The sequence below is a fragment of the Xiphophorus hellerii genome, chromosome 20 (genome assembly GCF_003331165.1).
Source record: "Xiphophorus hellerii strain 12219 chromosome 20, Xiphophorus_hellerii-4.1, whole genome shotgun sequence".
Classification (NCBI taxonomy): Eukaryota; Metazoa; Chordata; class Actinopteri; order Cyprinodontiformes; family Poeciliidae; genus Xiphophorus; species Xiphophorus hellerii.
Genome location: NC_045691.1, coordinates 5,257,404 through 5,270,452, shown reverse-complemented (window position 1 = coordinate 5,270,452; position 13,049 = coordinate 5,257,404). Strand labels below are relative to the sequence as shown.

Below are 13,049 nucleotides of genomic sequence, written 5' to 3'. Positions count from 1 at the left end.
GATGCCGGGCTGGGGAGGACCCAAGGCTGGGGGGGGGCCTTCACCCTGCTGGGGGCTTTAGGAAATCTGAACCCAACAGATAGGTGCAGGTTTCAGCTTCAGAATGAAACACCTGTTTACACCCTGTCACTCTCAGTGCTGAAACAGACTCTCTAGTGTGCTGTTGCAACTTCTTTCTTTAATTCAGCATGTTAATAAATCATTGAATATTTTTAACTTAAGAATAAAAAAGCATAACTTTTTATTTAACCACAACGACAGGACAAATAATTGCACTGTGAAGTGTAGCACAAGACATATTTTCATTCATTTTTCATTTTATTTATTATTTCATTTACTTAATAATAAACATAGTTAATGTAGCAACTAAAAGAGCAGAGACAAAATATAAACTTATATATGCCCAATATTCACATAAACTAAATTAGCTATTCACCTCAGAAGACTATCAAAACGTATTTTAAATATACAAAAAATACACAACAAACCATGAGCTTATTCAACCCCATATCACTTCACCATAGTAATTTTCTATTTCTTTTAAATGCAGAAAAAGATTTAGATTGTTTTATTTCACTAACATTGTTCCAACAAACTTACAAGTAACTTTTCAGCAAGATATTGAAGCTTGTTTGAAGTCAATAATTCTTGAATATTCATAAAAGTACTAGTACTGCTGGTAGAATTTTTCACTCATAGCAAGAACTTTTTCCAATGTTATAAGTGAAAAAATCTGTCAGTGGACCTGATTTTTTTTAATCAATATTCAAGAATTATTGACTTAAAATAAGCTCCTGTGTCTTGCTGAATAGCCACTACTGTGTTTTTTCTTATTTCAAGTGTAACAAGATATGCCCACTAGAAACTGGATAAAATACTGGGTAATATTTGTGTTTTTGCAGTGAAGGAGAACATATAAAGAATGTTACTTTCTGTTTCACTGGGGCAAAAAAATATGACAAGATACAAGAGTATATTTCTCTCTGCCACTCTTCAAAATGGGGAAGACAAGAGAATGTGGCATTTAGATTGCATGCAATTCAAAATCCCAAAGGAAAAGAAAAGTTGTAATTCATGTCATCCAAGCATCTTCAGTGAGTTGTTGTGGATGGTGATGCTGTGGAGAAGGAAAGATCTCCAGCAGCAGTCAGTCTTGCAACAAATTTGATGAACCCAGTTGCTGGTTGACATGCTAGTAGCTCCATTTCTAGGTAACAGTAACATGTCCTGGATGACAACATCAGTTGTTAGTAAGTACTGCTAATCCACCTCATTTGCTTTTGCAGCTCATTTGTCTGAAAGTCGGGCAGAGAGACGAAGGCGTCAGAAATACGATCAATTAAAGAGATGGTTTGAACTTCCTCCTTCTCTCTGATACCCTGAAGCCTTTTCAGTTCTCCTGGGATTTGGGGTCAAAGTTCAGGTATTATTTGAGCTGTTGAAATGCTAATCAGTCCCAATTGTGAAAAAAAAAGAAGCAATACTTTGTTGCAATGGTTCGACATCATTAATCTTGTCTGTAATTGCCTAGAGCAGGATCCAAGTTTATTTTTCCACCTGTTGCACAGTAAGGAGGATAGTCATTGAGCTTAGTGTTGAAAGACTCCAGAATATGCATCTGTTGGTGTGAAGTTGTGCTATTGCTATAAATAATTAATTTATTTAAAACGTTTTTAGACATTTTTATTATGGGTATTAATAAGTCGAGAGCACTATAGTTGCTTTGACTTTTCCCCATGACTTAAAGTGTGTTGAAAGCCTTCGGCCACTTAACCACGCATCTCAAGTGTCATATTATATTATATATATATACAGCTTGGCAGCTGGCAGAAAACTAAACACAATAAACCGCCGACAACATTCTTACTGTATTCCAATGGCTAAGCGAGACATTTCTGTTGAGTATGAACAACTACAATTAAAAAAAGAACATACTCATGCTTACTTTTTTAATCAGTTTTATTAGTAAAAAAAAAAAAAAATCCCTTTTCACATATTTGGCCTTACACTGCAAACAAGTCTTAGGCATTTTGCTACAATCAATATGAAAAAATAAAAAGCTAAATATAGTAGCTACACTGCTGATATATGTATGTACTCAATGTGGTGTACAGAGATATTGTGTTTGCACAAACAATGGGAAATAAAGAGTAAGGATTGTGTGCAATATCTACACTGTAAAATGTACATGTTACAGACTGATCAAATTCCTAGGGCCAGCCCAAGACTTTTTGTTAATTTCAACGACAAAATCTAAACTGGTGCATTGTTAATGTCACGCCGTTGAAATAATCAGAAAAAAGATATGGGTTATAAGGAAACTGTAAATCATATCACATCAACAGTCAAGATGGGTAAATGTGCTTAAAATGGCTTTGGCACCAAAATCTTAAAAATAAGAGATAAAAATGAAATAAAAATCCAGGTACATATAATAGTTGGGACTTATTAAACTTCATCAAGTGATGGGACATTTACCAAAGTGCAGCGTTTATACTACTAAAGTGCTGTCCCTTTTCTATATATTTGCTGAAGTTGTGATTTGGGCAAACAAGACAACTAGAAGTGTTTTTTCAGGTTCTCAGGTCTTCACAAGTTAGAAAATAGCTAGAACAAAAATAATTACTTATTTAAACCTGCCAATTAAATATAAGTCAGAAAAAAAATTGTTTAAAACAACTGGATCTGTGACAAAAAAAATGCAACCAAAATGAGAATTATTCCTTCTACAACAGGAGTGCCATTAAGTGTGAAGGTTGTTGTATGTCTGAGCAAAACATTGACCAAACGCCATAATACAACATCTACTTAAACTCTTGGAGAAGGAGAAGAGGGGTTTACACTGATAGTAAAGGAAAAAAAGGCAGTTTGAACTTCAGTCTCAATATTCCAACATTTGTTCTCTTTCAGTTGCATTTTCAACTGGATCTAAAAAGCAAATTGTGGACATACAAAGACAAAAAGTCCAGTTCATGCTAGAAGAAAGGCTGAATAACTCTTCCACTGCAACTCAGAATTAAATTCATATAGAGGACAAGAAACGGCTCCAAAAATCATATTGTGTACAACAATTGAAGCAAGAATCAAGGCCCTTGTGTTAAAGAAGAATGAGGCACAAAAAGTAAAAAAAAGAAAAAGAAAATCCAAGCTCACAGTCAATTAGGGTCAAATACAGAGTTCAAGTTCAGTGAGGGGTCAACATTGTTAACACAAAACCACGTCTGATGAAGCTTTCTCACTTCTAACATGAGATCAGAGCTCTAAAATAAAAGTTTTCTTTAAACGAGGTCTCGTTTCCAGATCTCAGTATTTTCATCACAAGCCAAGTAGTAAAACAGCACTTGGACATGCAAGGCAGTGCTGATTAGGTTAAAAAAAAAAAAAAAAAAAAAGGAAGGATGAAAACATCTTTATTGGACAATTAAAGAATCAGTGGGGAAAAAAAACTGCTTTCCCCATTAAACAGTTTGGAAAGTAAAAGAAGGATGAACAGTTAGCACGGGCATGTGAAGCGGAGGGCGTCTTCTGTGACTATAATGAGGAAATGCAGAACAGATGGCAGGAGATGGCGGCGTTAACACAGAATAATTAGCCACTGTTTAAAGCCCTGATTAAACACAGAGCTGCTGCATGTGAGGTTCTTCTGATCAAAGAGGTTAAATTACAGTAATAACGTATTATTCCCTGGAACCTTACAAGTGCCAAAGAGACTACTCTTCAGAGCCAAAGAGAGAAGAATAACAGCAATTCAAATAAGGACTTCTAACATGCATGCACACTAACTTCAGATGTTTTTAACACAGGTTAGCCTGCTTTTGTCCTAATAATGCATCAGTAAACTAACACTTAATTTTAGTCCACACGCTGGACAACGGTACATAACATAGTTGAGACTTATTAAACTTCATCAAGTAATGGGACATTTACCAAAGTGTAAATGTCCCATCACATTTCAACATTTCAACCAAAATGTTGAAGTATTCCCTCGGTGTAAAGGAAGTAGGCTCCCACACATATTTCATTTCTGCATTGTTTTCTGCATGATTGTTGTTTGCATCTAGAGAACGTGAGGTGGGTTTGAGGAGCAGGGTTGCTTTGTCTGGAACAAAAAAAAGAAGTAAAAAATCAGGCAATAAAAGGAGCATATAAATAAATCACATATAAACGTCAAAGAGGAGATCCTTCATGAAGCTGAGATTATTTTTTATCTAAAAAAAATAACTTAGAACTTTACTTCAATGCATCTTCTTTTTTTGCTGACAGAAAATGTTATTTTTTTTTTGTGTTTTTTACAAATGTACAAGTGTACAAGTATAAATGACTTCCATGAAGAACACTGGAAAGCTTCACATATCACCTTTAAGGTATGAATGTTTGGTTTAAAACCTGAAAAGTTCTTTCTCAGTCATTTTTAATATGAATCATGATGTTTGGGGAAAAAAAAGGTCTTGGCTGCTGCTGTCCGAGTCATGCTGCAGTGACCAGATATGAGTGTTTGTTGGGGTTTTTGAAAAAACATTTTGTAATGTGTTGTGTCTTTAAGCTGAAGCACACCAGGAGAATAGTGGGGTGGGTAACGTTTAGTTCTTAGGTCACGTTGAGTTCAGCCACCAAAATTATCAGCAGCATGTCCTTCGAGACTCTGAGACCTGCCGTCCCAATTTGAAACTTTTGCCTGATGTTGCTGCTGCACTGTCAGCAACAGGGATCCTCTTACCTGCAAGGAAACACATAAACACGTTGATATGAGCCTTCACATTTTGTGAGAGATTGTATGTAATAAACCAATAATCAGTAGCGCAGAATTACAAAGTGGAAGAAAGTAAATTCTTGTATATTTTATATTTAGCTAGTTTTGCAGTGGAAAAGATCTGACATCAGAATCCTACTAATTAGTTAAATAGAGTTATTTAAATAGTGTTTAGTTTAATCTCAGTATAAAGGATAAGTTTCCAAAAAATATCCCAGGCTTTGAAGAGAGAGCACTGTTCAAACCAATATGACCGTCCACCTTAACGTACAGGCAAAGCAAAGAGCCGCATGGTGCTATAGTAAAATGAGACTGAAATGTAAATTTTTAGCGTGCATGTAAAATACTACATCTGGAGTAAAACCACCACCGCAAACCATCCTGAATACACAACCAAACTGCGAAACAAGATGGTGACAGCATCATGCTGTGGGGATGTTTTTCATCAGAAGTAGCAGGGATGTTGCTCTGATAACACATAGCAAAGAAAAAGATTATGGAAGAAAATCTGTTAAAATACTGAGGTTAAGGAGAACAACTATTGGTTTAGATCAGGGATGTTCAAAGTGTGGCCCATGGGCCATTAGAGGCCCCCCACTTCCCACCAGCACAGATGATTGATGCAGGAAGAGTCTTTGTTTACTTTTACAATAGTAAAGATGAAGAGCACAAAGCAAAGTATTTTTCTTTAATAACTACATCTTGGTCTTATTTTTTTGTAATTGACCATAAATTAGACTTTTATTTGAAAGCAGACTTTGTACCCAAACGTCTTTAAAATCAAGTTATTGAACTTTGAAAAACCTTATTTGTGCTTTGATCTGCAATAATTTGCACATACATTTTCTACAAATATCCAACTACTTTACTCTTTTAATTGATGTATAGCACATTACATTTATTTTGAGCATTTTAAAATTTTTAGGGCCCGGCCACTCTTTCTTGACAATTTTGGCCCATACAGCAAAACGTTTGGAGACAACTGGCTTAGATAAAAACAAATTCATGTTAGAATGAGCAAATTAACATCAAGATCTACATCAAGTGGAGAATCTGAACTAAATTAATGTTCACTGATCCATACATCCATCTGAGTACTAAGAGGAACTAAAGACAAATACACACCACACTAATTAGATTTATTTTAAGAAAAAATGAAAGCCATAAATTGTTTTCTTTCCACTTTGCGATTATGTGGTACATTGTGTTAATCTGTCATGTAAAATCCAAATTAAATGGATATCAGACTGCGAATATATTTTTAACGGACCAAAAAGAAAATATTTCACTTTTGTTTTACTTGTTGACTTATTTACACTGAGTTAAAACTCTTGAAACATTTTTTAATAAAAAATCTTAAATTATTCAAAAAGGTATCTGCTTTTAGATACAAAAAATAATAATTATATGAGGAGTTATGCTGAGGTGAAGAGCAGAAACTCACTTATCTCTACAAACACCTCGTTGATGTTTATGGCGTTCTTGGCGCTGGTTTCCACAAAGATTGCATGGATGGAATCAGCATAGTCCTTGGCATCTTTTTCTGGCACTTCTCTGTAAACATACGAGATATATTAGAAACAATGTTTAGCAACCTGTAAACCAATTCTCTCACTAAGCATCACTTTTTTTTCTGATTACACACAGAAGATTTCACAAGTTAACAGATAGAGGAGGGAGAGTGTTTATCAATGTTCAAGAAGATAACAGTGAAATAAATTAACAAAATCCCTTTTGCATCATTTTGAAGGAAAAGTCGAGTGTTTTCTGAAATTTGATTGCCCCCCCTTTCTTTGTTGCTGTGAATTGGGAGTAATAACCATCAGATAACTTCAAAACATAACTACTGTATAAGATCAAGCAAAAGTTTACCTGGAGTCTAACAGGTCACATTTGTTGCCAGCAATGGCGACCACTATATTAGGAGGTCCATGCTGGCGAAGCTCTTTCACCCAGTTCTTCAGAGTTTGGAAGGAATCCTGATGAGACAAGAAATATGTTATAAATGAAAGAATGCATGGAGAGGCTAATAAAGTTCAATCTCCACTGACAACAGGAAAACTGAAGCTTTTTTTTTTTTTTTTTTAAATAATACTTTTTTATTTTAAAAAAGGATTAAACAAGATCCAGATTGGTGCCACTCTCATGTGAAAATGCATAAATTAATTATAAAAATGTTATTGTTTGCAAGATTTTTTTCTCTTAAAGAACTTTTATTTCTTTTCGCACAAATGTAATGAATGTAAAAAGCTTATTAGTTGAAAAAAGAAAAGTTAAAATCACCTCTTTTGTGATGTCATAGACAATGATGGCCGCCGCTGAACCTCTGTAGTACATCGGCGCCAGAGCACGAAACTATGGGAAGATTGAGAAATCGTTGTTTAAAAAAATAAATAAACAATACTGTGTGGACCTTTGAAAGGGAAGCAACATAAATGATGAGTCTAAACTGTACAGTGAGTTTAATCTCTGCTTAAACCTTTTTTATATTCAGACATCATCAATCCTGAAAATAGCTTAAAATCCAATGAAATGTGAGAAGGATTTAGAATGAAGAATGCGACTGTAAATAATCCTATTACAAACAATCGACGCTGACGCATCAGTGAAGACCTTCATTTCCTTCCAGTCATTCATTTTGTGATATATGAATGCTAAATATATCAGTTCAGTATAACTGCACAGTTTTACACGATTACCTCCTACAGATTGTGGTTTTTCCATAGACTCTGACGCAGAAATGACATCACTAAGCTGGACAGTAGCAAGTCAAATAAAACTCTGATCGACACGTAAAAGATGCGTTTTTAAAAATCAAGCAGTGCAAGTCCTTTCTCCTTACACATTCAGATGTTATCAAGGGGAAAAGGAGCAGAAAGTGTCAAAAGATGTTAACAAGTAGACATTTATGAATGATCACACATTTGATCTAAACCAAAAGCATCATGGAGAAACTCCTTGATCAGAACAACCTGTGCAGAATGTGTAAACTCTGATTTACCGGGTTCTGGTTTTTAAAGAAAAAACTCTCCCCAGCTCAGACCTGACCTCATTAATAAGCCCGCTCAGCAGTGTTTGAATTTCTTTAAAGGAAATTACTATTTTTCTGTTGCAAGTGTGAGATTAAGCTACTGAAATACATGACTGATTTGTCTATAGTTTCTCACATATTGTTGGTAGATATCATCTACTTTCAGCATTACAGCATTAAACTACTGGTACTTGAAAGAAAACTTTTAATACAATAAGAAGAGTTTTTTAAAGTATTCTTTTGGCTGTTGAAGCATCCAGCAAAACAATGACTTGTTTTTTGATCTTGTAAATAAAAAGTAAAACGAAATGTAAAAATATTTGTTCATTTTCAACATATTGCTATCAGTCTAATATCTAAACTACAAACCTGACTCACTTACACCAGTTCTGTCAAGAGGAACTTCAACAAACTATTGTGAGAAACTTGGGAAAGGAGATCCTAAAAGCATGATCCAAGTCAAACAGCTAAAAGGCAATGTAATCAAGTACTTAAAAATACGTATAATGACATTAATAAATGAATCTGTGACATATTTTCTCATTATTGTGACATTTAGCAATTTTAACTGACCTAAAACAAGTGAAGTTTGGTCTTATTTTCCTTCAGACAGTGAGAATTTTTTAAAAACTTTTTATCCTATGTATGTAAACTTCTGGTTTAAACGGGTAACTCTGCAGCTGATAAATTCAAGTGTCACACATCAGCTAATGATATTTATTTGTAAAGCAATGACCCAAAACTCAAAATCCTGGGTGACCCAGCCTGTACGGCAATTCGGTTTTCCTTCACAATAGAACAAAACAAACCATTCGTCTTGGAGTGACAATGTTACCTCAGAAAAGCACACATTCCCCATAATTACAGTTGTTACTGGCCTAACGTCTAGCAGCAGGAATCCAGCTTGGGATTTTTTGGCAGAGGCACTGAGCAGAGCTCTGTCTGTTTCGCTGGCGAGTGCTCGGGCTTCGCCACAGCAAGACCTGTGTGGTCGATCGCCGCCTGAACCCAAAGAGCAATCACACCGAGGCCAGACGTCTGGCCACACAGAAGCAAAAAAAAAAAAAACAACTACAGTGATACCCTGGCAGAGCTGATTAATAGCTGAAACCACAAGCTGGGTGTACGAAAGGGACTTTCTTTTTCCAAGTGGATGTGAGGCTTCACTTCGCTTGATTTCTGTGAAACAGGGCAGTCAGAGGCAGTAAGCTTGGTGGGTTACAGTTGGGATCAGTTGTCGCTTGATGCCTGATCTGACTTTAAGATAATGGATGCTGAACTTGGGGAATCTCAGAGACTTCCCTTGCTGTATTTATGTTTCAGCTGGTTTTGTATTCCTTTCTTGCAATTTGTCAGATTTTGATGGGCCAAAGCTTCAAAGAGATTAGAAAACAAGGCCTTTAGATACCACAGCCGCTTTGTAGAAACAGGAACCCAAGAACACATGGTGCATTTGACTCTTTTACATTTATAGATATGGACTTGTTAAGCAATCAAGAGGTTGAAATGGTGGTGCATAATAAATGGGGCTGAAACATCCTGCATCCTTTGCTACAAATGACTGTATATGCACTAGAGGGATGCTATGTTACTGCATTTCAGGCAAGAAAATCTTTATTTTCTTATTCAAAAAAGGAACTGATTTACTTGCTTATGTATTTTTACTATTTTGTACAAATCTGCAGAATGCAGCAAATTTTTTTATCTAGTTATTCAATTAATCATCAGAAGTAGCGATAGAATCATAGCTAACTCAAATAATTGTTATTTGCAGCCCTAATTAAAAAGTAAAAAACAAAAACAGGGGACAGTCTGATGTAGAGTGGCAGAAAGCGTGAGATAAGATACACCAGAAACAGCAGCACACTGCCACAGGGCTGAGACGCTGAGTTCATCCTCCGGTCTTATCTTAAATAGGTCTGCACGGATGTCCCCTGAAGAGCACAAGGAAGAGGAATCCTCCAGAGGGAAGGAGGATAAAAGACGAGCCGTATCTTATCTCAGCTCTGCGGAGAGCGCTGACGCAGGGGACAAAACATTACAATAGCAGAAGGTTGAGCTTGAGACAGGGAAGTTCAGAGGAAAAAGGGAAGTTATGTTGGATATCTAAGGCACAGAGAGACAGGAGTTAGACAGTGAGTCAAAGGAGAAATGCTGCTCCTTTCACACAAAAAGACTGTCACTAGGGCTGGTTTCACTTTCAGTGTGGATTCGCTTTTATTCTATATGTCTTCTATCGACTTCAAGAAGATATTTTAAGAAAAGAAATGCACTTAGTATATGAACAAAAGTCAAGTTTGTGTCAGGGGTGACATCAATTTGAGACAAACACGTATCAGAAGCATCAAAATACAAAATATGGTAGATTTGTATTTGGCTTTCAAACAAAACAAATATCCCTCTCCGATTAAAAAAAAAAATACCACAGAAAATATTCCAGACCTCCTTCTATAGAAAGGAAAATGTTGCCCCCTTTCAGAAGAATTAGCTAACTGCAGGGGCTCACACACAGAATTAGAGCTACATAACTATTTCACTTGCTTTAGAAATACATGGAAATTTTGTTATACTTCAATTTCAGAGAAACTAAATGAAAAAATACTTACCCTCTCCTGTCCTGCCGTGTCCCAGATTAGGAATTTATGCATCTCATTTTGGTATTGCACAGTCTTGGTCATGAATGACGCACTGTTGGAAACAGTGAGCAGATAATTATTAAATTAATTTGAAAATTTCTGATGGGTTTATTTTTGAGGCTCAAGAAAATAAAGACAATAAATGTTTGATAACTGTTGATACCATCTTTACTTTTTTATTTTACCCACTTAAAATATTTTTACTTAATTTCTGATCAATATGTAATAACACTATTTTAACATCACACTTTAATTTCTTATTACTTTTTTGTTTTTCTAGGTTGATCATATTGCATTTATTTTACCTGCATTTAAAATCTTTTGTGACTTTTCAAATGTATTAGTGGTGCTGTTATTTTCAGTAAATGTTTAGAAACATAAGTGTTGATCTCTTTATTATTATAACTCTATAATTATAATTAGTAGATGGAGAATATTATAGAGTTGGATTTTATAGAGTATCCAGTTTCTGCACATCAAAAAACCTTGGGATTCTTGGCATAAATTCAATCTTGTTTGCAGTGTGGAATGGACTCTGTTAGAACTGCCTGGTATTCCAGATCCCGTTTAGAGTCTCAAGGTGTAGTAGTAGAGAGGAGGCTGTTTTGGGAAGATCAGAGTGTTTGTTTTTCACCAATTATTGATTGGCATGTGTGTTTGCATTTTCAAGCCATGATCTTAAACAGGAAGTTGACAGCTAAGTAGCTGGAATTAAAGCCAGATCTAAGTTGCAGGCCTTTTTTTTTTTTTTTGCCAAAGAAAAGATGGAATGCTCCTTTTGTTTTATGAATAATGATGCTGGATAGCTGCCCTTAGTGAGGGCATTGCTGTGATCTGTTGTGATAAAGAACGAGCAGAGTCGAAAACCAAATGTCTCAATATTCTGGTCTATCTACATTCCAGCCCTGACTTATGGTATGAGATGTGATTCATGAATGACAGCGCAAGATGCTGGACACAAATGGCTGAAATCAGCTGTGTCTGGGGAGAAGTCAGGCTCAGACTAGAGGGTAGGTAAGAGATGTGTCATCCAAGTGGGATGATGTTGGTCGTCTGCATCGAAACGGGTAAGCTCAAGTGTTTCAGGCATCTCGTCAGGACGCCTTTTTGAGGTTATACAAGGTTATTCAACTGGGTGGAGAGCCTGTAGCAGACACATGAACACACTAGAGGGACTTTAATTTCTTTCTGACGTAAGAACATCTTGAAATCCCACAAAATGACATGAAAAGTGATGCTGGGAAGAGAGACATCTGGATTTCTCTTTTCAGGCTATGACTTTTATGTCCTGATCGCAGATAAATTTAATTCAATTCAATTCAAAAATATTCTATTGATGCCAAATAAAAATTCAAAAGTTGTTGCAACTATAAACACAGTGGATTGATGGATAATAGTTTTGGGATATTTTTATTAATATTCTTATTAAGTTATTTTCTTAATTACATGTCAAAATTCTATTTAAAAACACAAAGTAGACCTAGTTTGCATTTAATAAGAAACAAAAACCTTGAATATTGTAAAGATTTTGGCAAACAATCATTTTAAAATAATTATCAAATGTTTGGCAATAAGATAGCCCCATTTCCTGTCAACATAATGCTTCTTTTCAGCTTTTACTGAAATCAATACCAACCATTTAAGAAAGCATTCTCCCAAAGCCACCAAAAATGTGACAGTATATTATAAGCCACAGGGGAAACTTACCCAATAGTTGGGTTGATATTTGGGTCAAAACTGTCCTCCACAAATCTACAAACAATACTTGATTTTCCAACTCCAGTATCCTGAAGAACAAAGAGAGTTTGTATTAAGCATGGACAAAAGCTATTTTGTGGCATTTTCTTCTTGACCACTACAGAGAATTAAATAGGAACCGTGAGTTCACATTATTTCCTTAGGCAAAAAGGTCAGTAGTTTAAATTAAGCTACTGACAAATTATTTCCGTGATTACTGATAGAATACTTTTAGCTGGTTGACTGTCCTCGTTCTTTTTTTCCTGATATTCTCATTAACCTATTAATTGGGTAGAAAGGCTGATAATTCAAGGTGCTTATCGTACGTATAAGAATAGTACATATGACAAATTGAATAGTATACAAGACGATCAATTTCCTAAAATTATGTTTAAAATGTACGTGCTAAACCTTCACGTCAGATCATATTGACTGTAGTTTTGATTACAAACGTAAGTACAACATCACAAACCCTATCTTACCATTAAACAAATCGACACCGTGACTTACCCCAAGGAGACAAACTTTCAGCTCTCTCAGTGCCATGTCGTTGTATCTTAAAGCGAGATTAGATTGCGATTATGTACAATTTTCTCCTCTTCTCTCTTATCTGAATATTCTTCAGGTGGTATCTGTTTGCAAACACTATAGCTTCATAGTGACCAAAAGCTGTAAATGGACATCCCGACTTAGGCAAAAAAATCCCACTGTACGCATCAAAACGTCTCGAAGTCCCTCATATTTCATTAAATATTGTCATTATTGAACGTAGCTAGCTAGCTAACTGCGAAGCCGCCGAATCGCGCAGGCTCCATCTTGAACTACGACATATAGTCACGTGACTGTATAGCTTCTCTTTTTTTGTTTGAAGGCGCACAAAGAAAAGCTCAGTTTT

The 13,049-nt window shown here is 35.6% G+C and overlaps 1 protein-coding gene across 1 annotated transcript; it reads right to left on the bottom strand.

The window, feature by feature from the left end:
• Positions 1 to 4,248: 4,248 nt before the first annotated feature.
• Positions 4,249 to 12,965, bottom strand: rab22a (RAB22A, member RAS oncogene family). The gene is made up of 7 exons (XM_032549879.1): positions 12,665 to 12,965; positions 12,125 to 12,204; positions 10,388 to 10,469; positions 7,034 to 7,105; positions 6,623 to 6,729; positions 6,195 to 6,304; positions 4,249 to 4,717 (listed from the first exon to the last, which is right to left on the bottom strand). Exons 1-7 carry the CDS (start codon positions 12,698 to 12,700, stop codon positions 4,620 to 4,622), a joined length of 585 nt encoding a protein of 194 aa, XP_032405770.1. The 5' UTR covers positions 12,701 to 12,965; the 3' UTR covers positions 4,249 to 4,619.
• Between the last annotated feature and the right edge of the window lie 84 nt (positions 12,966 to 13,049).